General features: G+C 41.9%; 1 protein-coding gene across 4 annotated transcripts in view; it reads left to right on the plus strand.

Moving 5' to 3' along the window:
• Positions 1–1057: 1057 nt before the first annotated feature.
• Positions 1058–26712, plus strand: part of pcdh19 (protocadherin 19) — a 73570-nt gene continuing 47915 nt past the window's right edge. The window contains exons 1-2 of one of the 4 annotated variants that reach the window (XM_077532440.1): positions 1058–4026; positions 7129–7474. In XM_077532440.1, coding sequence (XP_077388566.1) covers positions 1895–4026; positions 7129–7474 — 2478 coding nt within the window. In that variant the 5' untranslated portion in view covers positions 1058–1894. The remainder of the gene's footprint in view (positions 4027–7128; positions 7475–26712) is intronic. The other 3 variants (XM_077532442.1, XM_077532441.1, XM_077532443.1) reach the window with 3 other exon arrangements.

The following is a 26712-nucleotide window of genomic DNA, read 5'->3' on the forward strand; positions in this document are numbered from 1 at the left end:
TAATTGTGCTCCAACTGGCCATTTCAATAAAAAGAGCAAATTGATTGTGCCATTGTTATTCTCCTGGCTTGGAAGGCTGTCTTTTTTCTCTCTCTCTCTCTCTCTCTCTTTCCTCTGCAGAGGGGTGAGGTAGCAACGCATGCAGCTGCGGACAGACACTAGGTGTCACCCTTGTGACTTTGAAGACGGTCTGCCTCTGTATAGCGTGTGCATGTGTGGCCTCAAGTGGAACTCGACATTAACCTCCTCAAAGTCAGACTGAAGACAAGACAGCGTTGGTATATGAGCCTGAATGTGGATTTACCTTTGTTTGTTTTAACATTTTACACGCCTCTAAAGTGCTAAAATCAGCCCCCATGACCAGAGAGTTTATAATGCAACAGTGCTTTGTCTTTTCACTATACAAACCAATTGAATATAAATCCAACGTTTGCTCCATTTTAGGGTCTTAGTTTCAAATAAAGTCGGCCATGATTCATGATGTAATATGATGCGCAGAGACAGAAAGTCTGCTACATTAAAAAAAAAAAAAAAAAAAAAGTCTGCTACATTATTTTAATGAGAAAATGATTCAGGCGCTTTTTATAATAACATGCAGGACATAGAATCGAAATGCTAGTTCTCATTCACAAACACAAATATTAAATGGAGTGTGCAATTATTATTATTATTATTATTATTATTATTATTATTATTATTATTAGTAGTATTATTATTAGACACAGCTCTTGTAATGTTGGCAGTTATTGGACTGTGCAAGTGTGCCTAATATTGTGCCCAGTGAATGTTTACATGTTTTTTTTGTGTTTTTTTTTGTTTTTTTTTTTTTTTTGGGGGGGGGGGGGGGGGTCCATGTTTCTAGTTGTAGTGTTAAAGCAAAGAGGAGAGGAGCTATATCTGCTGGCCGTCGTGTATTTTTTAATGTATTTTATTTTTTTTGCCCCACCCACAAGCGACTTGTAACCCCTGATTGGCTGAGGAGGGGAGTGGAAGGGAGAGGTGGTGGGATGCTGGGGAGGGGGTGGGGGGGTGGGGGACTGCGGGTCCGTACGCACTGAGCTCTGGAGCAAACGCGCGTCTGCCAGTGTGCGTCAGTGGAGCGAGAGGAGCGCATGTTCCAGACCGAGTTCTTTTATTTGGGATGAGAGGAGCTGCTGGGTACTCCAGTGTGCACTCGCTTCATATTTTTGACGCTACGTTTTTGTGTGTTTGTCTTTTTAATTTGTAAGGGATTTTTTTTTTTTTATGACGTGGATATTTGGTGCTTTCGCCCTCCGAGTGCTTTGCAGGGGAAAGTGGCATCCGCAAGACTTGAGGAGGGGATGTAAGAGAGGGAAAAGATGTGCTGGAATTAAAAACCGATCTTGGACTTTGCTGATGTGATGAGACATTCTTGGAGCAGGCGACCAAAATCGGACTTGAGCTGTTGATTTATTTTCAGATATGCGAGTAAGGAATTCGAATTGAAGTCGAATATATCAAGGGAGGACTTTTGAGCATCATCACTTGGGAGATTTTTTTACATTTATTTTTCCTTTATTTTTTGGGGGGGACTTGACTCCCACTGGATTTTTTCCTTCATTTTGGATCAGTGATGCACTTTGCTCCCGTGAGGCAGTTTTGCTCGGTAAGGACATGCACGGCAGCACTTGGATGAAGACGTGCACGGTTAAATCACTGCAGCCTGCCCGGACACCGTGCGCGGTGCACAGCCCCGCCGTCACCCCTCGCAGCTCTCCACTGCAGGAAGGACGACTCCGATAGATGTCAACCGTGCATGCACACAAAAACATTGACTTTTTCTTGATACATGACATGATTTTGGAGGCGCGTGAGTAATCAAGCTCTTTTTATTAAGACAAACTCAACAGGTCCGGATAAAAAAATAAATAAAATGGAATTAATACATTTAATTGTGCTGCTGCTCTTGTTTTGGGTCGGCACCGACGCTGTCATTAACCTCAAATATGGAATAAACGAGGAGATAAAGCCGGGCTCCGTGATCGGGAACGTGACAAAGGACGCGCTCAAACAAGGATTCCAAATCGCGCCGCAGCCGCCCTACTTGCGGGTCATCTCCAATTCGGAGCCGCGCTGGGTGGAACTCAGCCCGGCCGGGATTCTTACCACGCAAATGAAGATCGACCGGGATGTAGTGTGCCGCCAGAACCCCAAGTGCATCATTTCTCTGGAGGTGATGTCCAACTCGATGGAGATCTGCGTCATCAAAGTTGAAATTGAGGATTTGAACGACAACGCGCCCAGGTTCCCCACGAGCCACATTGACATCGAGATCTCGGAAAACGCGTCCCCCGGGACCAGGTTTCCCCTGGAGGGGGCGAGCGACCCCGACTCGGGCGTCTTCGGAGTGCAGTCCTACTCCATCACCCCCAACGAGCTTTTTGGACTGGAGATTAAAACGCGAGGGGACGGCACCAAAATCGCAGAGCTTGTCGTGCAAAAATCATTAGACCGCGAGACCCAGTCCCACTATAATTATGAGATCAGCGCGGAGGACGGAGGGGACCCACCAAAAATAGGTGCGGTTCAGTTAAACATCAAAGTCATTGATTCCAATGACAACAATCCTGTTTTTGACGAGCCTGTGTACACTGTTAATGTGATGGAGAACTCCCCAATCAACACTCTAGTCATAGATTTAAATGCAACAGATCCTGATGAGGGCACCAACGGCGAGGTGGTGTACTCCTTCAACAGTTACGTCACAGAGAAAACGAGGGATGCTTTCAAAATTGATCCCCGGACCGGTATCATCACCGTCAACGGCGTTCTGGATTACGAGACCGCCCAGATATACGAGATCGACGTTCAGGCCAAAGATTTGGGTCCCAACTCCATACCGGCGCACTGCAAAGTCACCGTCAACGTGATGGACACCAACGACAACCCGCCTGTCATCAGCCTGCTCTCCCTCAACACAGAGATGGTGGAGGTGAGTGAGAACGCGCAGCGCGGGTACGTCATCGCCCTGGTGCGGGTCTCAGACAAGGATGCAGGGGCCAACGGCAAGGTGCAGTGCCGCCTCCAGGGCAACGTCCCCTTCCGGCTGCAGGAGTATGAGAGCTTCTCCACCATCCTGGTGGACGGACGGCTGGACCGCGAGCAGAAGGACACGTACAACCTGACCATCCAGGCCGAGGACAGTGGCGTGCCGCCCCTGCGTGCCACCAAGTCGCTGGTGGTCAAAGTGGCGGACGAGAACGACAACCCGCCGCACTTCCTCAAGCCGCATTATCAGGAGATGGTGATGGAGAACAACCTGCCTGGCTCGTGCCTGCTGGCCGTCTCGGCAGAAGACCCCGACCTGGGCATGAACGGAACCGTGTCATATTCCATAGTGCCCGGTGAGATTAAGCACATGGACGTGAACACGTACGTGAGCATAAACCCATCGGGCCGTATTTACTCCATGAGGTCCTTCGACCACGAGTACACGAGGACTTTCGACTTTAAAGTTCTCGCCCGGGACAACGGCAATCCGTCCTTGTCGAGCAACGCCACCGTGCGAATCGTGGTGCTGGACGTCAACGACAACACGCCCGTCATGACCGACCCGCCTCTGGTGAACGGCACCGCCGAGGTGTCGATCCCCCGGAACGCCGGCGCTGGTTACATGGTGACCCAGGTCAAGGCGGACGACTACGACGAAGGCGAGAACGGCCGGCTCACCTACACCATCTCCGAGGGCGACCGCGCCTTCTTCGAGATCGACCAAGTCAATGGGGAGGTGCACTCCACCCGCATGTTCAGCGAGAACGCCAAGTCCACCTACGAGATCACGGTGGTGGCCCGGGATCACGGCAAGCCCTCGCTGTCGGCCTCGGCCTACATCGTGGTGTACCTGTCGCCGGATCTGAACGCCCAGGAATCCATCGGACCCGTCAACTTGTCCCTCATCTTCATCATCGCTCTGGGCTCCATCGCCGCCATCCTCTTTGTCACCATGATCTTTGTGGCGGTTAAATGTAAGAGGGACAACAAGGAAATCCGGACCTACAACTGCAGGTACTGACCCACTTTTGTGTGTGTGTATTGCAAACGCTTTGTGCAGCATTCTGGGCCTGCAGATTTTTCTTCTTTGGTAGAGTTTGTGGCGGCTTTTGAAATAGAATGAGTCCATCTGAGGAGCATTGTTGCTTTTGATTGACTGATTTAATCCTTCCTTTGTGACCAATTGGCTCCTAAGTATGAGTGTCATGTTCAATTTGTGGGCGTGTTGCCGGACAATTAAGGCCCTGCTGGTTTGGTGACAGTCGCAGACGTTTCTTATTTAACCGTGGCTGATTGGTCATTATTAACTTTAATCTATAAGATTATGAGGTTGGTCAGGTTTAGGCCAGATTTCATTTTGCCATCCATATTCGACAGGCTAAACCAATCATAAATACTTGCAAACCTGATCTGGATAAGTTAAAAAAAAACAAAAAAAAACAAAACAGCACTCAAATCACAATATTAATGAATTTCCTGGCAAGTGGCACATCATTAGTTTTTTGCACGTAGAAAGCTCTGTTTTTGTTCATCAATCTGCAATCAGCCTGTTGCCACATTAACATTATACATTTACATATAGATTGGATTTGAGACTTCACCTGCAGCCATAATCATATTTTGCTTCAAATATTATTGGGAGTTAACTTTGGATGTTCCTTCGAGCACCGGGCCCATCATCGTTCTAAATTGTTCTTGTTGCTGTGCATTATATCGTTTAATATACTCACTGGACACAACATTAGGTACACTATAATGGAGTTTAAATACATGAAACATATTGAAACATCTTCCATTACAAACCTGATCATGTTCAGTTTCAATACGAGCGTACCTAATGTTGTGGCTGCTGAGTCCGGAGCTTTTCCTTTGGGGAGGGTAACGTACAAACTGTTAGCACTGTAGATGGATGAAAGTCTGTCAGAATCCTAATAAAAAGGGTTGAACTCGTGCCTCCTCTTGCTGAGTTACAAATCTAGCTCAAAAGAGAAAATAATGATCAACTATAGATTCCAAACCCTCTCACACCCCACTGGGTGCTATAATCAGCAGCGATGCGATATGTGCCCTTCTTACTCAGTCCCCCACCTTGACTATGAGGAGCAGTTATCTCCAATTGATTGCTTGTTTTCAGTCAGTCTGTCTTGACTCAGAACAAACCACCAACTGATTTGCATTTTGCAGCAACATAAAGAGGAAGGCAGCATTCTAAATGATAAATGAAAACGAGGTGGAGAACGTTCTGCCTTTTGTTTGCGGCTGTCCATTTTCTTTCCACTAAATCAAGGGGTGGGAGGGGTTAGAATGAGGGCTGTCGCTCTTTTCAAGATGCAATCTGAGAGAAAAATGAAAGCGAGGGAAAAACAATGCTGCTTCTTAGCCTGCGCGATTGTAAAAGTGTTGGGAGGATTAGAGCTGGGTTAGTGAAGAAACAAGAGGCCAGTGGGGGCGACAATCACACAGATATTCCACGCGCGACTGAGAGTAGACTAACTCACATTTGAACGATATAAACCGTACGCTCAACACGGCGATGACAAAAAAATGGCTTAAAGAAAATATCACAAATTATATGCAATCATGTTGAGTGACATGTGGACATAGCATCTGTTCTTCTGTTGAAATCCACAAGCCTGTGTGAAGAATTTTCTATTTCCCATTCCCGGAGAAGCCTTTGATGAAACAGCACAAGTGGGCTGCTCATTTGCTCTTATTTCAGAAAAAAAAAAAAAAATGGTCTGAGAGTTTGTGAAAAACACAGAGGGCGGCAAAATGAATTTGAATCTGCAGCCCTGCCACCCCTCATACTCCATTTTGCTAGTATGCTTGCTTGATAGTAAAGAAAAAAATGTGGTTTCTGTGTTTTGGATATGATATGATTGCATACACCGATGGTGCTGTGCTGAACCAGTGTCGTTTTGTATCTGTGGTTTTTGGCATGTTTGCATACTGTCTGCCTGTTTGTGACATGTGCAATGGTGAGCATGCAAATCTAAACATACAAAAAAAAAAAAAAAAAAAAGCAGTTCCTTTGCTGTCTCAGGGTGGGCGGGCCCCTTAACCCATTAAGGCCGCGTTTCTACCATTAGAGCCGGAAGCGCTCTAACGCTTTTCTACCTTTAAAGTCGGGAGAGCGGATACGTCATTTTGTTTTGTTTTGACCAATTCTTGGTCGCTTAGCCGATGCAATGCATCAGAATATACACGAGAGGGTGACGTGGGTCTCATAGCATGTCTTGGAATTTTATTCGAGCATTCATTGGTGACACAGATTCACGGGAGTTATGAAATAAATGACGCGCTTGACGACAGCGCGTGAGGAATTTGAATCAGTGTAATGAGTCAATAGTTACATATTGTTAAATGTATTTGTAGATAATGAGGATGTTGAAAATTTCGACAGCTTTGTAACGGAATGGAAGACTAATAATTACCACTCGATACCCCGAGGTTATTACAATTGCGCTCCAGTGTTGAAGGTAAATATACCTGTAGATGTTGATTTAAAAAAATATATTTATATATTGAAGGGGCGGCACGGTGACTGACTGGTTAGCACGTCCGCCTCCCAGTTCTGAGGACTCGGGTTCGAGTCAAGGCTCCGGCCTTCTTAGGTGGAGTTTGCATGTTCTCCCCGTGCCTGCGTGGTTCTTCTCCGGGTACTCCGGTCTCCTCCCACATTCCAAAGACATGCATGGCAGGTTAATTGGGCGCTCCGAATTGTCCCTAGGTGTGCTTGTGAGTGTGGATGGTTGTTCGTCTCTCGATTGGTTGGCAACCAGTCCAGGGTGTACCCCTGCCTACTGCCCAGAGCCAGCTGAGATAGGCTCCAGCAGCCCCCGCGACCCTTGTGAGGAATAAGCTGAGATATCAATTATTTATGAGGCATTGAAAATATTGTTGAATTTCCAGGAAAACTTCAGGTTTTCGTTTTGCCAGGCGCTTTAGGCCTTAATGGGTTAAGTGAGCCATGCCACCCCTAGACTCAGGTAATTAGCATTTGTTTGGCACCCATGCAAGCCAAACGTCATTCTCGCTGGCATGTTGGTGGGAGCACGTATTTGACTGTGCAAAAGGAAAGCCAAGACAGAGCACTGCTTTATTGAGTCTGTTCAGTTTCTTCTACCTGCGCAGGGTGGCCGAGTACTCCTACGGCAATCAGAAGAAGTCGAGCAAGAAGAAGAAGCTGAGCAAGAACGACATCCGCCTGGTACCTCGCGATGTCGAGGAGACGGACAAGATGAACGTGGTGAGTTGCTCGTCACTCACCTCCTCGCTCAACTACTTCGACTACCACCAGCAGAGCCTGCCGCTGGGCTGCAGGCGCTCCGAGAGCACCTTCCTCAACGTGGAGAACCAGAACTCGCGCAATGCCGCACCCAACCACGGCTATCAGCACCCGTTCACCGGGCAGGGCCACCAGCAGCCAGACCTCATCATCAACGGCATGCCGCTGCCAGAGGTGAGAAAACGTGCACGGTAGCTCTGGACGATGTCGGGCGACGAAGTAAGAGAGCAAAGCTGATGGATGTTGGGTGAACAAACGGCAAAAGCAAAGTTGTTTTAGACTTCCATCATCACTCAAAGTGATCCATCTGATATCCGTTGATGGTCCGATTGGGATGGCAAGATGCTATTTGACACATTTCAACACATCTGAAATTGTGGTGATATTTAGCACTCCATCACAGCGAAGATGGTGCTGTCAGTTGAAATGTCTGCCCGTCATTGATGGAAGGTTAAGCTATTTGAAATGGCATGTGTGACCGTATGTCAGTACATATGAGTGAAATGTTCAAGGCATTTCAAGAGATATTGAAGTTGACCTGAGACTGAAAGCATTTCGCCAGCACAGCCCGGAGGCCGGATGACAGGAATGAGTTGCCCTTCGTCTTGTTTTTGTGCTTTCGCTGCTCCAAACAGAGAACCTCTCTGAGCGATGATCTATCGATCCGGCTAATCAGCTCCATCACGTGTAATTTCAGGTGCTAGCGGAAAGAATAATCATTGCCTAAATTGCCTGCCCACTGTCCATTTGGAGGAGCGGGCGTGCAGTGTGAGTGCATGGTTGCTCTGTGCAGCCAGCCATTGAATTATCCTGACATACCATGCGCGGCTCCAGCAGAGCAAAGAGGGTCTGACGAGAAAAACTATTTGAGCTGACAGCGTTATGCAGACCAGCTGATCTTTATTTCATAGATTTTCCAATGCATGAACTGCTTCATTGGATTTCTTGTGCAACACACCTCTGTCGTCACAACCCACTTCTCCTGAAATCCTGCGAGAGCAGACAACAGTTCCGTACGTGACTGCAAATATACGTCTTTGCTTTGAGGAGCTTGTTCGACGCTCATTCCTACAGGCAGTACCAGCAAAGGTTCTGCGTCCACACGCCCTACCTACCAGACGGTCGTAATTGATGACTCCAATCTCTCTTTGACATTCATGGAGAGGAAGGTGGCGGTGTTGGGGGTCTTAGAACAAGAAACACAAGATGGATATTGATGTATTGAGCAGATGATCCAGAGATATTCAGACACCAATGGATCCGGAGAGGTCAATGAGACCTACTTACAGGCATGCTGATTTACTGGGCCTGTCTGAGTTGGTTCTGATGCAGTGCATGAATAAGATTGTTGGCGGATCAACAGTATTTGCTCCTATAGCCACGTTTCTAATAGATAGTAAATAAGAGTTTGGTTCACCCGGTTTGTATTGGAAACAATTGTTTAGATCCAGATTGGAAGACATTCTGATGTAGTTGATAAACACGTCATAGAATCGCTCTTCAAATTTCGTACAACAGGCAATTTTCCCTTAACCACTATAGCCATCACTGTAGGACATGTGTGCACATGTAACATGGGCTGCGAACGAATACTTACAAACATTTTTTTTTTCATTCATTTTCCTCTGGCTTTGTATCAAACGTGTTTTTCGCAGTGTTGGGAATAACGGCCTTACTAACGATGTTGACACAGACAACAAAATTATCATAGTTACCGTATTTCTGCACTATAAGGCGCACCGCATTATAAGGCGCACCTTCAATGAATGACACATTTTAAAACTTTTTCCATATAAAGTCGCTAAAAGAGGCTGGGGTTACATTATGCATCCATTAGATGGTGCTGCGCTAAAGGGAATGTCAACAAAACAGTCAGATAGGTCAGTCAAACTTTATTAATAGATTACAAACCAGCTTTCTGACAACTCTATTTACTCCCAAAATGAATAAACAGCTGTTTTATTATTTTCTCTGAGGTAAAGTATTAGTATTAGCTAGCGATCCAAGATGGCGGGATCTTCTGCGCATGCGCGTTACCGATCGTGCAGGGTCACCGATAGCGTTTTGACAGCGATACCTGTTGCGGCTCAATATTGATCCATATATAAGGCGCACTGGATTATAAGGCGCACTGGATTATAAGGCGCATGGTCAGCTTTTGAAAAAATTGAAGGCTTTTAGGTGCACCTTATAGTGCGGAAAATACGGTACTTTAGTTACTTTGTTGAGTAACTACTTACTTTCACAAAACAATACATCTGTTGCTAACTGAATTACTTTTTGTAATAAATAATTTGTAACTATAACTAATAACTTTTTTTTAGGGTAACATGTTCAACACTTTTTTTTGGTGGAAATGTTCGTAAAAATCATAGTGTCATGTTTTCATCACTACATTGCAGGAGAATACAGCATAAGTCAGTGATTCTTAACTATTACGCCACAGCACATTACAGAGATGTTTCCAGGAAACATGAAAATTTGAATATACCATTTATCTTTGTTTATCTATCTATGCCAGAAATATATAGTGACAAGCAAAAAAAAAAAAAAGCTCTTCCATTACATGGCAGAAGGTACAGTTAGCTAGTAGCTAGTTGTTGCCATCCAGAGAACAGAATAATATCTTTGTTTTCAAATAAATAGGCCCAGAAGTAAAATTTAGATGAGCTCATCGTTACTTAATTATACTTTCAGTAACATTTTTCTTCGCTGGTGTGCCATGAGAGTTTTCTAATGTAAAATATGCGCCTTGGCTCGATATCGGTTGGGAAAGCGCTGTTATAAATAGTTGTCATCTGACAGCAACTCTAATCTTCATCCAAAAAAGCACATCAGCCTGGCGCGGATTTCACACAAGCTCCTGAAGCATCCTTCCTCGGTGTCTTAATCATTCAATAAAAGCACATTTGCTACCGGATTAGCTGAGCCTTGATTTGCCTGGGCTAATGAAAAAGTAAAGAGTTAGACAAATTAGGTTCGATTGATTCCGATAATCTTATATGCAAAGCCCTGAGCCGCCTTGATGGAGCCGTGCGAGGGCAAACAGAGACGAGAGAAAGGAGTGAAGACTGGTGAATGAGTGCCAGTGCCAGGTGTCTGGGCCAATGTTGTCTCGGAGCCACTTGATTGGCTTGACGGCGGCAGGGCCTGCTTAGCACGCAGCCTCCATCGCCGGCCACTTCTCCTGAAGTTGACAAGCATCTCTTTGAGCCATCCAGCGAGCCAGCCCCCGTGTATGGAGATGCCGGCGAGACCGCGCTTTAACCTCCGACCGCGTTTACCTCGACGGCACAGTTGCCGTTGTTTTCTCGGCTTCCCGCCGTGACATCTGCCGGCGACAGAAGTCTCACAGTACGCACAAATGTGGCGCTTAAATAAGAAATGTTGTAGGTATACTTACAGCGCCATTTGTAATGCGTGCAAACAGCATTGAAACGTATCAGAATCAGAACTGATAAGCCAACATCTTAAAATGGAAACCACCTTTGGATACTTCTTATGATTAGGATTCATTTACGGTGCTTTTTTTGTTTTTTCAGTAACATGACAACATTTTGCTAATATTTCTTGGAAATTTTTAAACTTGTACGAAAACATTTTGGTAATTGTCCTTTTTTTTAACCAATGGAAATTAACGTGACGGTATTTTGGTAACTTCTGTACCTAACTTCTGGTAAATTTTGCCAAAATTTTGTGACATTTTGATGTCATTTTGGTCACATTTTTTATTTTTTTTGGAAACTGGTAACTAACTTTTCACAACATTTTGGTGACAACTTGTGAACTAACTATTACATACATTATATGTAAATTTCGTAGCTTATTTATGGTGCATTTTGTCAATTTTTTTGTAACTTTTTTTTTGAAAACTGCTTTCTGAAATTCTGCAAAAATAAATAAATACATTTAAAATATTTTGCTAAAATGCTGACATGTTTAAAAAAAAAAAAACATGGTAACAAACATTCAGTTAACGTTTTGGAAACTTTTTGTGAACTGACATTTGCTACCACTTTTGGGGAAATATTTGACCAATCAGAAAACATAATAATGAAAAAAGGTAAATAATGAAAACAAAATACAATATACTATATGAACAAAATCAACAGCGATTTCCAATTAATGTTATTATTTAATAAGAAAGTTAAGGCAGTGAAAAATATTGTCAAGCTTTGCAACCATTTGAAAGTTTTTTTTTGTTGTTTTTCTCCACGGCACATTTATTTTCCAGTCCTGTCCAAGAGATCCAATCTGGTTTTGCCAACCTATGCGTGTGATCAATGCACTTCTACTCTATTGTTTGCCCATGTGAGCTGGTTACAAAGCTTTTCCTGCTTTAGACAAAAGGTTTCTGCCTAATACAAATCCTCATCCTGTACTCTTAACAACAGACCTGGCCAAGAAAACAGCGACAGGTCTCCCCGAAGGGCTCATAACTGCATTTGTGTATATTGTATTCTCCCTGGTGAGAACGTGAAGCAGTATATACATTTCCTCCATCCATTGTTTCAAAGCATGTCGGCTGTGAGATGTTTGTTCGAGCTGCCTATGTTGGATATGAACGCTCGCAGGAACATGGAGTCATCTTCCATGGCTTAATTATGGTTTATCACTTGCTGGGAGAGACAATTATACGGTGAAAGAATGGCCTTTGGCTACAAATGTGTTTTTGAATATGTTAGAAGGCTTCTTACACCTGTGATTCCAGATAATGAGCACATAGCGCAAAGATAAGTTATTCTTTCTAACTGTATTGATTAATCTCAGCCAGGTGTTTTTTTTTTTTTTTTCTTCTTTCCCCCCGACCATTTTATACTGGTAATTAATGAGAGATGGTGACAAATGAAGCAGAACTTCACTAGCTGACTGATAATCAATACAGGTCTCAGTCACTATGCACCATTTCATACAAGATGCAATCCTTGCAATTTCATTTCAGGTAGTGTACACATTGGATTAAATTATACTGTTATTGGGTAAAACACGCTTTGATACTCAATGTACCGCATTTGTTAACTTCAGTTAGTATGAAACATGATTTCTATAACAGTCAATCAACATCTAACTTTTGGGAACAATTTGGGTAACTTTAGCTTTTGGTAACATATTCAGGCCCTTTGGAGGAGATTATTTATTTCACACAATTCTTATAAACAAGGGTAACAAACCGACAGTAACATTTGACAACTTTTTGTGAAATAACAATCGTAACAGTTTTTTGGCAACTTTTTTTTGTGTGTATTGTTCACTAAATAATGCTAACTTTAGTTCACATTTGCTGGAAATTCTGGTAACAAAATGTTGGTAATTTTTTTTAAGTTCATTTTTTAGATTTTAAAAGATTTTTTTGGGGACGTGGTGGCTAATCATTAAATATTAATTAATAAAAATCCATAAATTTTCTATACCACTTATCGTCATTTGGGTCACAAGTAGTGTTGTTCCGATACTGTTTTTTAGAACCCGATACCGATACCGATACCCAGCTTTGCAGTATCGGCCGATACCGATACCATACCGATACTTAAGGTTTTTTTTCTCAACATGAAAAAGCTGCCCTGCCATTGGTTCAGAGCATTCAAGGGCCAATAGGATATCTAGATCGGCATGCAGTGAACATGTCACATACCAGTGAATGTTGTGCACCAGCAAGACACAAGATGCAAAATCCTATATTAGCGTTGGAATTAATGGTATCGGCATGTTACTTGTGAGTAGTCACCGATACCGATACCACGGTTTTAATGCAGTATCGGCACCTCTGCCGATACCAGTATCGGTATCGGAACAACACTAGTCACAGGTGAGCTGGAGCCTGTTCCAGCTCACTGTTGGCAAGAAGCAAAGCACATCCTTGATGAGTCATCAGCCAGTGGCAGTGCACATAAAGACAAACAACCATTCACAATCAAACTCACACCTGGACAATTTAGTCTTCATTTAGCCTACCGTGCATGCATTTTTGGATTATGGGAGGAAAGCAGAGAGACCTTTAAGTTACTCAACCAAGCAATAACAGAAACTGGAGCCTAGTTTTGAACCACCAAACTCCAAATTAATGTCTATGAAGGACAAGCTATACAGAGAGCATGATGAAAACATAATGAGGGATATATGTATAGTTATATTTTTATTGTTATCATTGCCTTTCTTCATAAATCACAAGGTCTACCAGCCGTTCATTATGCTACCAATCTGATGCCAACATAGAATTTTGAGACTCTCAATGCTCGGATGCACGGCTACAGACAAAAATGTCATATTGAGCGAGAAGTGTTGCTGTCATTCACATCGTTGCAGGTGGCCTTCTGCAATTATGATGAATACATACGCACGCAAGTCATTGAGCAAGCAAAGTGAAACTGCACTTCACCGGCATGATCAAATGTTTACGATGCATTCCTTAACTCTGACTGCCAAACGTTATCCAAAAACCCCCAAAGGTGCCAGCCGATTTGGAGCATTTTTACTCATCTTTCAAAGCAAACAGAATATTGTGCGGTATGATGACATAAATATGGTGGATACTAGGGGTGTGAATTGCCTCGTACCTGACGATTCGATTCGTATCACGATTCACAGGTCACGATTCGATTCGATACCGATTAATCCCGATACGAATTTATAAGTCGATTGTTGCGATTTTTTTTCATTCAAATTTAAAAAATACTAATCAGTAAGCTTGTAGAGTGTAAGATTTATATGAAAATGTATTATTTATTTATCTGAAATTTCAGTCTTATAGAGGTTGTAATCTGTTTCATGTTTGAACAGCATTAAAATACAATATTAAGGCTTAATGTTCCGTTCATATAACATTCTTCCATGCTTAAGGTGTGAACCCTAACCCGAAGTAAGACGTTTTGTTGAATATTTTTCCATTAAAAATGGAAGTTTAAAAATCGATTCAGCCGCCTATTGAATCGATTCGAGAATTGCGCGATGTAGTATCGCGATATATTGCCGAATCGAACACCCCTAGTGGATACCATATGAAAGATTGGATTCCATTCTTTCATGAGAGAAAAAAGTATGTTTCTACCTTCTTCCGTTCTTTAGTAATCACCATTTGAAATTAGGTCATTGGAGTGACATAAGCGAAAATACAAAAATACTAAGAGAAAAACAAGTTTTTTGTGAAAAGGTGAATTTTTTTGCACAACAGTGACTTTGACACTAATATTTTTTGTTTAGTGACAATGCAGCACAAGACGTTGCGCTGCCCATTGAGAGAAAACAAAAACGTAATAAATGTAAATTAACGCTTTTGGCAGCATTCATTAGGATTTTAGAATACGTCAGTAAACGTTTTTGGCAGTCAAAGAGTTAAAGTCTCCTCCCATCAACAGGATTTGGAAAAGAAGTGCTTTATCAACACACACACAAAAAAGCTTCAATCTGTCCTCCTGATTGACTAGCAGATGATCCTGTTAATTATTTAAGTTGTTTGTAAGGCAGAGACTTTCGAAAGGCAGCACTATTTTTCAAGTGTCAGTGTTCGTAAGGCTGAATAAAGCCTGGGCCGTCAGAAATGAATGAACAGTGGGTGACAGTGAGGCACTTAGTGCCCTCTTGAAATGAGTTTGGCTTTGGTTCCGTACACACAAACGGGAACACGCACACGCGCACGCTTGCTAATTTTGCTGTTCCACTTCTTCTTTATTCGGAGCCCACCAGGGGTGCCGCCGCTCTTTATGTGGACGCTGAGGAGTCGAGGTTGAAAAGTCAGACGCAGAGGAAAAAAGGTCGGCATATCACAATATGTTGTCGTTCATGTGCGAGTGACATGCAGGGCACAAAGAAAAAGGGAGATAGATCATACAAAGGCTATGATTTTCCATGACCTGTTGTCACCTCCACCAGGGAATTTTAGTTGATTTACAATGGGTAGATTTTCGTAGCTGGTCCGATTTTTGGTTACGATGGTAACTACATTTGGAAACAGTTTTGTTAAAATTAGGCAATTAAACTTTGGTGATATTTCAGGTAAATTTGGTACGTAATATTTGGTCATCTTTGGTAACATTTTGGGAAGTGATGGAAACATTTTGGTAAAATTAGCCTCCTGGTTACTCTTGGCATCTAAACTTCTAAACTTTGGTAACTACAGTATGTGATATCATTTTGTTACACTTTTGGCAACTCAAGGTTTGTTTGTTTTTTAAATTTTTGGTATTTTGTTGAATAACTTTTGCCGGATAACTTTTGTTAACTAACTTAGGTTAACATTTTGCTCACGTTTTGAAACAGTTTTTGAGACTGATATTGGTGACGATTTAGGTAACTGCCCCATTTTTGGAAATTTTATAGTTTTGGTAACTTTTTTTGATAACTTTTGTTAAATTTGAAAACTAACTTTTGGGAACATTTTGGTAACTGGTAACTAACTCCGGGTGAAACTAAACTAAGGAAATTGACATTCATACATTCAACTGTCCAAATCCAATCAATCAATCAATCTATCTATCTATCTATCTATCTATCTATCTATCTATCTATCTACTTGTCCGTCCATCCTTCCATCTGTCCGTCCGCCAGTAAGTGTCGATTCAGTTCATGACAGTTTGACCTTAGCAAAGGTCTGCACCCTACTGAGTGCTATTTATTTACTTTTATAAAACCTGGCCTTCAAATGAGGACACATTACTATTATTATTATTTTTTTACTACCACAATAGCAGGAAATGTCACATTTCTAATGTTAGAAAGGATTATTTTTGTACTTTGCAAATAAATATTACTTCAGTGAATCCAACAACACAGATGGTGGCATTAAGTGAAGATAGTGGTTTAAGTGGATTTTACACTGTGTGTGACAATATATTTTATTCAGCAGACCCAAAGTGGTTGCCATAATCATCTCCTTTTTATCCAGCTTTGTTCAAAACCACTGAAAAGGAGGAAATGTGGACGTTTTGTATAATATATCATAAAATAAAAAAATTGATTTAGTGCAGTCGGAGTCAGTCACACAGCAGCATAAATCTTGCTAAAGACTTTTTAGTGGACGTGAACGCAATAAGGCTACAAGAACTTTGGACCGAGGTTGATGGGTCCGCATGTAATTTGGAGAAAGGCTAAATGGAGTGAAGGAAATGGACATAGTGATGATGTTTATCACTGGGGAACAGGACATCATTACGCACCTTGTTAAGCCCCGCAAGCAATGCTGCATGGACGTAATTACCCATTTAAATGAGTATCCAGTGGCGTTTTTTCACCCGCCCCACTCCCGCTTTTAATTTCTCAAATTAAACTCTCAGACATAAATATGCCACATTGTGTTTCCTTTCATGGAAATCACCGGACTGTCTCAAGTCCCAACAGAGCGCATGAATATGCAAATGTTTACCATCAAGCGCATAATTATCAGCATTGTTTCCTGCAAAGGTTTATTAAGCTTTCAAGAAAACTTATGACTCTAGGAGGATATTACGGGAAAAGAAATAGCTCATCTTCCAGTAATGGGCCTTGGTCTAGCCCCTGAGAATGGCCTACATTTGTATAGGGGAGAAAAGGTCAGCTTGCATATGTACATACACAAAACCAAAGATTTGCTATAGCCAAGGGAAAAATGTATTTGCAACGGCTTTTTACCCACATTTTATTCATGACGTGCACCAATTAATCTCCTTTAATATCACCACATAATCTATGCTTCATATGGCAAATAAAGTTTTTAAGAAAGTCAAGACAACCTGCCCCAAAAAATAACATAATAATAATAATAATAATAGTAATAATAATAATAATAATAATAATTTCATATAATCATTGGAATCCAACGGTGATGCACGTATCAGACAGTCAAGTATACTTTATTTATTTTTTTCTAAACAATGGTAACTGACTTTTTTGGTGGCTAACATTCTGCAATATTGACTAGTAACTACAGAATAACTATTTTTAGTCAGTAAACCTTGATAATATTTTTTGTAACTATGGTAATTAAGTTGTGGGAAAATATTTGGCAACTTTTGTGTGACTCATTTTGGTAAGATTTTCGCTAAATGCTTAGTAACTATTTTTAAAATTTGATCTGATTTTTGGTACATTTTATGAACTAACATTCTCCAACTCACTGGTAAAATGTTTCATAACTGAAGTACAAGGAAGTAGGATTCATCGCAAGCTGGTCCTCGTCCCCACTGACGAATATTTTCCTAGGCCGAACTTTGCTCCTGGCCGTTCCCTGACCACCAGGCTTAGCAACTTTTCTGGGGAACACCCTGCAAGTGTGAAGGTTGAACTATTAACATTTGTCCTTCTATCCGTCAACATTTTAAGAAATTGCCAGTTAGTGCTTTTCTTGCGACTTGGCTCATGGAGAATGACGAATGGGGTTACAATGGCAAATTGCACCTGGCAAGTTAATGTTTTGTTGTTGCAATATTTCTTGTTGCAAAATGGTCTTATCACCCCCCCCCCCCCCCCCCCACACACACACACACACACACACACACAACAATGTAGAGGCACAGACACATTTATTTAATACTTGCTGTGAATGGAAAGTTCCTGGAGCAGCCAGCTCTGACACCGGGGAAGAGTGACCTTTTCGCGGAGGCCTAAAACAAGGAGGTAGCGGGAGGATGTTAGTTAGCATTCCCCCCCATCAGATTAAATGCCAACTTCTGCATGCATTATTGTAGAATAGTAAGTAGGAAGACTTGTCAAACAATTTGCCAGCACGGGTGGAATAAACCCAACTGCATTGCAGCTGTGCCGTTGCGACATTTGGATGTGTGCGATGAAACTACTGTAACTTAAAATAGTTGGAATTGTTGTTTCACATGCTTTTTAACTTATTCACTCCCAGCCATTTTTACTGAAGCTCCCGACTTATTGGATTTTGACTGATTTTGCAAGGCCCACAGAATATTGTGTTCTGTTGCTAGAAAAACATCAAACCTACCAAAAGAAAGATTCGTCTCTTCTTTCATCAGGAAAAAATTTGTATCAGTTTCCGTTTTGCAACAAATAGCATTAGAATGTAGCGAAGTTTCATCGTTAATCACAAACCTGTTGAAAACACTAAAAGAGCTTGTTCCATCATGGTCCCAGCTGATCTCTTATACTCTGCTGCAACCTACTGGTCGGTTTTGCAATAACTACCATTTCTTTTCAGGGACCTCTTAGGTCAGAAGCTGTATCAAAGCCTTCTGTATGCTCTAGCATTAAAACAAACAAACAAACAAACAAAAAAAACGTATAAATACGTTCTGGGACCATGACAATGTTTAGAATAGAACGTGTTTATACGTTCTTGGGAGCAAATAAGTTAAAAGTGAGAAGAAGATATTAAAAGAGTGCCACTGAAGTAGTAAACAGCAGGCAAATGCTGCATTGTTGTTTTGTCTGGCCCAACGGTGCAGAGGCCCTTCATTTCATTTGCGGACATTCAAATGGCGCTTTTGTTTCAACACATAAACCTGCATTTACATCAGGGACTAATATATGGAGGTTTCCACTGTAGCGGTGGTAGAAATCAGCTGCCTCAGAGGCGCAGGGCGACGTGGCCGTCAGAGCAGCGGGGTGGCGTAATTGTGCATTGTGCATCCACACAACAGAGGTAGAGCATGTAATGAGCTGCAGCACTTGCAGCCAGCCAGCCTAATGGGCTATGACCGAGTGTGGAGGCCTCACGTTCCCCTTGCCCTGTGTGGCTGCCATTTTTTTCCCCCTCCCCAGACGCCATCACCCCTGTTATCCCCTTCCTTTATCGCTTCTCTCTCAGACGTTGTAGCCCCCCCAACCAAAACCCCCTACTCTGTGTGTTTAGCTCCTATTCTCATTCATGATGTGTGCAAATCTCAGAGCAGTCGGTGTGATTGAGCCCGACATAAAGCGGAGGAGCTGCGAGATGACATTAAGAATTAAGCAGCACAATGAAGGCTCTGGGAGAGAATTTTGCTGATGTTTGGTGTTGGGGATTTGTTGTTTGAAAGTCTCACCTTTCCATTAACGAGCGCTTTGCATTTTTGCATTCACACGCAGATATGCAGGTTTCTGCCCGGGCTAGTGTTCCTGGGATTATAGGTTTCTAGAAAGGGGCCTAGGCGTATTATTTACACCCAATGGCGGCTTGAAGAGGGATGAGAATCCATTTCTTTGCTTGAGTAATACCAGGTCAAGTTGCTCAGACAGGAATGTGTGCCAGGAATAGATGATATCGTCCCCTTCTGGGCTCAGGACATGCAGAGGATGAAAACACCACTAATGATAATAGTTATGACTGCCTTGCTTTGAAATTGATAATGACTCCGCCTCCTCCCGCAGCTCGCTTTCGGCATTAGGAAATAATATTCAGGCCGTGGAGCACAATGGACTGGTTTTGACTTTCCCCTCCCTTCCGACGTTTGACATAGCACAACCCAGACAGCCAACTTAATGAACGAAAAGCACTTGGCCTCACTAAGGTGGCTTTAAGTGTTGTCTTTTTTTTCACGCTAACTTCTTTAGTTCCACCTGAGAGCTGCTCCTTGTTCCAGTTAGAAAGGTAGAGTGCCGGTGCTCCTTAAAGGAAAAAGACTCCATTTATAATCTCTGAGCTTTAATAATGTAAGTTGATGATTCCTTTGGCGACCAAAGCAGGAAGGTCGCCAGAGCTCTTATGAGTGTGGGCATTGTATCATTTTGAATCATTTTTTCTGCATTGAAAATTGTTCAAAGATATCCGTCAAAAGGTCTCACTTTTCAGTATACTTTCATTTTGGTACCAGCTGGAATACAAATTCATTTAGTATGGTAATTAATTTAACTTCATTCACGAAGTCTGACTCAGGGACAATGGCGTTGCTACGATGCTGCTGCTATTCACATAGCAGACGGAAATGCAAGCCTAATTAGGTTTTACCCAACTGTGAACTAAATTGTGCCACGTGTCGGAATCAGTGCTTTACAAGTGAACATTGCTTCATGAAAGGCAAGACTTAGCTGCATGCTAACGTTTAGTGTCCCAAAATTGCTCGATATAATCACATAAAGTTAAAATACTGAAATGTTTGACACACCAGTTGTCCTATATTGTCAAATCTCATATTTACTTCTTAATAGAGCTTTTCCAACCGGTCCTGGTCTACTAGCAGTTTTGTTAGCATACTTTCCTGCCTTGTACATACATATCCATTTTCTATAGCCCTTATCTTGTTCAGGGCCATTGAAGGAAACAAACATTAGCTTCCCAAAATGGCTGTCTTAAAAATAATAATAATAATAAAACAACATTCAACACCTGTCAAGCATAGTCACATTTTCACAGTAACACAGCTTTCTTTCTGGTAGAGCACATGCTAACAAGTCACTATAGCGCTTATAATATCATACTTATGCTGCTCATCCTCAGGGGTAGCCTATTAAATGTGTTTACTCAATTTACACTTCTTAGTGCTGTCCAAGAAACATTGTATTTGTGCAAACCAAACTTAACCGTGTGGCTTGGTGGAGACCGCTTAGCTGCAAGGTAGCATTAGCTTCCCAAATTTGCTGTGTTACAAAAAAAAAGAAGAAATAGTAAAAGCAAATATATATTTATTGTGTTGTAGCTAGCTGCTGTGCTGTTCACAGCCAATCTCCAACTGCTGGCACCAGTATTGGCCAGAAATCCCCATTACAAGCGTGTGTTTGTGTCCAATATAGAAATCCTAGTGTTGTCTAGTCGCCAACATCTGAATGTGTTATTATGAAAGAAAAAAATAAATGCTTTTATCCACATTCATATGTGGTCGCCTACTTTGAGAGCACACAAAAAAATGGATAACTGGAGCAATGGGGGAGGAACGACATGGTCGTGGTGTTGTGACTTTTGATTTCTACGCTACTCACTGATGATTATTTGAGCCTCTAAGCTGCAGATTTGGCCTTGTTTTTGCCATGGGAAGTCGTGTCAACGGGGACAGGATAGCTCGGCTTGAGGAGCTTGTGTGAGGCTAAGCCTGTTGGCAAAGAGAATCAGGTATATGCGACATGCAAGACATTTTGGGCATCGTTACCTAGGGTCAGCTAAAGGGGCAGAATTAGAGTACGGTGGCTGAAGGAGAGAATTTTTTCTAATTCTAGACCTCCATCAGTTGCCTTGTTAGCAGCACTGGTAGGCAGCCAGACACCCAGTTTGCATGAGCAACTGGGGGAAAACAGACTTTTTTTGGTTTAATTTGGGGGACTAGCTCTAATCCAGACTAAATCTCTCAAGGATGAAGCCCCCTCCCTCCTCCCACCACAGTCGGATTACGGGAGTGTCTTTAAAAGGATAAGGGCCCGCTTATCGCCGCTTCCCTCAACACTTGTTCGAGATTTAAAGAAGCGGGGGTAGGCGCATCGGCGTCACCCGATGTGGCCGGGTTGGAGATGAGTCAGAGATTAGGCGTCCGACAAATGAGATCAATGGTAATCACAATTTGCCGTTTTTAAACCAGCCCACCCACACCCAACAACCCAATTGACACAAACACATATGCTCCCACTCCCACCCACCCAAAGTGAATTTCACTTAGTGTTTTTTAACAGACTGGAAGAGGCTAAAATGAGATGTCCTGTTGAGCTTGGTGAGTGCCTTTCACTCATTCATTAACAGCAAAGTGGAGTCTGCTGGAAAAACTGCAGAAATGGTCAGAGCATGTGACAAAGTGATGAGCGCTGCGATGAAAAGAAATGAACCAATTCGCTCGCATTGAGCTTTGCCTTCCGAAAAATGGCCCTATTCTTGACTATGTGAGGCTACTATGAGATCTGAAATGGTTGAAAAAGAAGAAGCCTCAACTTCCACATCCCCACAACATGTTTCTTGAAGATTGAGTGAAGACATTAAATTGTCCATAGGTATGAATGTGAGATTATATGTGCTGGTGACCAGTCATCACACAAAGTCTGTTAGAATAGGCACCAGCAACCAAAAAAATGGATGCACGATTGTCTACCAATCAGTCTGCGCATGTGCTTTCTACACGCTAAGCTAATAGTCTACTTACAAAACAGCGTTCATTCATTGTACATATACAGAGCTCCAAAATTCCAAAACAAAGTTCAAAGTTCATCTCAGTTGAACTTGAATGCATTGAACTCCGCAGTGAGCACAGCATGAGCTCGCATAGGGTTTATTAGCACACAGTTGACACATTGATTGACACACATATAGAGGACTCAGTTCCTGGAACTGTGTTACATGGTTTCTGCATACTGCATGGCATGACAACAATTTATGGAAATCTGTTAACTGTGAAATGAATGTTCTATGACTATCATCCCAATTTCCTCTTACAGTTTTCAATTTGTGACAACTGAATATTACGTATACAACTATTGCTCAAGAAGATGGTTTTGGTTTGGAATTTTTTTTCCCATATCATTAACTCATTCGCTCCCATAAACATATCAATATGTTCTATTTAAAATGTTTTAAGTGTCTCAAAGACGTATTTTACGTTTTTTTTGTTTTTTTGTTTTTTGTTTTATGTTTTTTATGCTTGCGCATACAGAAGGCTTTGATGCAGCCTCTGAACGGCAGAGAAGCAATGGTAGTAATTACAAAAACGGCCAGCAGGTGGCAGCAGAGTGTAAGAGATCAACCAGGGCCATGTTAAAAACAAGCTGATTTCCCCACAGTTCTAAACAGATTTGTGAATAATGATGAAACTTAGCTATATTCTAATGCTAATTGCTGCAAAACGGAAACAGATGGAATTATACTTTTTTTTTTTTTCCTGATGAAAGAAGAGACTCTAATCTTTCCTTTGGTAGGTTCCATGTTTTTATAGCAATAGAACACAATATTCTGTGGGCCTTGCAAAATCAGTCAAAATCAAGTAAAAGAGCTGGGAGAAAAGGGGGTCGCTTCAGTGAAAATGGCTGCGAGTGAATGAGTTAAGTGAAGAAAATTTGAAATTCGTCAAATTTTCTGCAAAAATAATAATTATTTTAAAATTCCATTTAGCAATAACCATAACATAGTCACACTTTATTCGAGGGGAGCCTCTTCGATTGGACAGGAGTCGGCTGCATTCCCTCCCACAACTGTGTAAACTTAATTCTAACAAAAATCATTATCAATTTGATCTGCTATTACATAGATTCATTTTGCTTGGATGTTTTTGGCTCTGCCTTTATAATTATGCTCTCCATATTCCTGAATTTGACCTTAAGACGACATACTTTGACGGATTTACCAGCAGTAAGTTACAGAGTCCATCCATCCATTTTATGTAGCGTTTCTCCTCATTAAAATCACAGGCACAGATAGACAAACAGCCAGCCATATTCACACCTATAAACAATTTAAAGTCTTCACAGAACCTTCCATGCACGTTTTTCAGATGTGGGAAGAAGCTGGAGAAAATTAAAAATTCGTAAATAAAAGTGTGAAAAAACGCACAGTTCACGTGGTGTGAAAAAAAACAAAAACAAAAAAAAACTCCCCCTCCCAGGTGCATTTGATGGTTACAACAGTTGAACTGACACCAATCTGGCAAACATAAGCATATGTGTTGCTTGAGATACTTGTGTAAGTGTGAGGCTGTTGCTTATTTTGTCGGAGGTGCGATGGTGACAAGGTGACTGAATTCCTCGCGGATCCCGCCCGTAAAACCCTGAGCTCTTATCTCGGGAGGCAGCCTGGGAGTTAAGATGCTGCCAAACCCGCACGGGGGAGGTGAGGCTGGCGTCGAAATAGAAGCGCATCGGCGGAGGGACTTGTTTACCGCGGCCTCATCGTTTCTGTCTCAGCTCATTAAGTCGTGTTTCGCGGTTGGCGCAACAAACCTCCTCGCTCCTTCACAATTAATAATGGGACTTATAGGGTTAGCTCAAACACATTAGGTGGCAGCTAATTAACGTCGGGGGTGAGGGGGTGCAGGGATCTCACCTCCAAAAGGTACGAAGACACACCCGCCTCGCTTTTGTGTCAAACGGCGTTCAGCCACGTGCAATTAAATCGATTTTAAAAGGCGCTCTAAAAAGGTGGCAAAGAACGTCATCCTCTCCCTACTCCTCACTCCCTTCCATTATCCATGCAGCCCGCATCCTCTCTAAATAGTTTTGCATGACCTTTGCTACAGTAGCTCTAATTATTAGCAGCACATAGCCCCTGTAAGGCACACGACTAATTAGAGTGGATTTATCTGAGGGGACATTGGCGCCGTTCTTCATAGGCTTGACTGAGCTGCCATCATCGCAGGTGATTTAAAGCCGCCGCTAAGGTTAATCTGGGTAACACAGTAATAGTAATTAGAATCATAATCGTGACAAACATAGTTTTGATAGCAGCACAGAGCAGATCAGTCACGGGGTTCATTGTTAACAAGCCGCCTTTATCGTCACTATTGTTTTTTTTCTTCTCTCCTCTGCTTTGACTGATGTTTGACTGCGCTTGTTGAAAGCTATATCTCCCTTAAAAAAAAAAAGCAATGCCCTTTAATATAGGACCTCTTGTCATTGCATCTCATAAAGAGTTGTTACTGGAGAAAGCAGTATTTTTCAAAGCTTCGACATGAATGGAGAGGGGCAGCTGGAGCTATCTTTTGGCTGGCGGGCAACTTGTGTAATGAGCCTAAGAGGGTTCCAATTATTCCACTTGTGATCAAAAAGGAGAAGGAGATTACTTCTCTTGCCTCTTTTTTTCCCCCTCGCTCTCTCTCGCTGACATTTTGCACAGTAACATCTTTTGATAGGGGCCGGGGGAGGGAAGGGAAAAAAGATGATTACTAGAGAGCATCTGATAGTCTTGAACAGGCAGTTCTGGCCTCTGCATTAAGACAAAATAAGATTTTGTGACTCACATTTTCTATTGCGCTTTCCTGTAGGGATGGGTCATTGAAGACAAAACCCCAAAAATGCATTCTATGTTCATTCTTTAATATCAATTCCAAATGGTGTGTGATTGATGGTGTACTGTACTGTAATTGGCTTGTTTGAAAGAGCAAATAGTAAAACAGAAAGGTGCTAGAGTTGGAGCTCAGGGCTAAACCTCTTTCCAGTGAAGCCAATTTGGGAACTCGGGAAGCGTGTTACATTTTGATAAATAGCAAATATGAAACATGTGCAAACACCTAAAGCGTATTAACTTTGCTATAGTTAATTGTCTAATGTTTCCGCAAGTGAATTAGCAGGGGAACCTGGACCACAATTATTATTTTTTTTTAACTCAAAATAACATGGAAAATCAGCACAGTTGAGGCTCAGAGTTAACACCCCCACACTCCATGTTACTTTTTGCGAATTGTGGGCATAAAAGCACCTATTTCAGACATATCAACGTGCAAGCGGCGTTTAGCCAAATTTAGACATATAAAAATATATTGAGCAAGTGGACAGAAGCTGCCTTTTTAATCATGCATTAACTTTTCCAGCAAGGGGAACCTGAACCAATTTTAAACAAATGAAAGAAAAGAAGTAGAGTGGAGGCTCGGAGCTAACCTCTTGGCATACAAATTCACAATTGTAATCAACGTAAGTAATTCTTACTATTACTCTTGCTATTACTTTTGCAGAAATACGGCTACTCCCGAGATTCACAAGTTGACACAGTCGACAATATTCATATGCTAACATTATCAACCTGTGGAACCCCAATCCATTCACCTTTTGTACTAATATTTTGCAAACAAGTATTTTTGTCCAAAATGGCAAACCATAAGTATGTTATTTTTACCCTCTTAAGTCGTCGCCAAGACCAAGTACCAATACCATTAGTGCTTTTGATACATAAAATTTCTCCACCCCCCAAAAAAAAGATAATTTAAAGCCCTATACATCCCAATACAGTATTTTGTTATATTAAAATGTCATATAACTAGACTAAGTGCAATTTCTGGAGAAATTGCGTGGGAATGCTGAAAGCTGAATGCTAATAGCTGAATGCTGAGATTTGAATGAAAGTGGAATGCTTGTGAAGTAAATTGAGAGATAAATTCATTACCTCCTCGTTACTGGACTTTACCAACTGTGCCACCGAGCAGTGTAAGACACCTGCTAATGATGATAAGTTATATTTATGGAAGTGGGCGTAGAAAGCAATACTTAGAAAAAGTTCAATTGTTGTCCCATTGAAAATGAATGGGGAAATGTTGATATTACAAGTTAAATCGTGCAAATACCCCGGGAGGTGTGAATTTTTTAAGCTAATTGAAATTTGACCGGTGCAAATTGAAAGTATTAAGTAAGTAAAAGAAAGTAAAAGAAAAGCACACCACATTCACATTGATTGTTTGAGTCCTGTGCTGCTCATCACCTGCTGCTGCGACCCGGTGACATCGCACGCTGCAAACGCGGCAAAAAAGTGTGGAGAATAAAAATCACAATAACATATGGGAATGCTGAAGCATTCCCACAATTAATGGCACTTTTCACTTCATTTAATTTCTCATTTCTAGTTCCTAAAATTGCAACTGCCGCTGTCACAAGTATCTTAAAATAAGGCC

The sequence above is a fragment of the Festucalex cinctus genome, chromosome 9, assembly GCF_051991245.1.
Source record: "Festucalex cinctus isolate MCC-2025b chromosome 9, RoL_Fcin_1.0, whole genome shotgun sequence".
Lineage (NCBI taxonomy): Eukaryota > Metazoa > Chordata > Actinopteri > Syngnathiformes > Syngnathidae > Festucalex > Festucalex cinctus.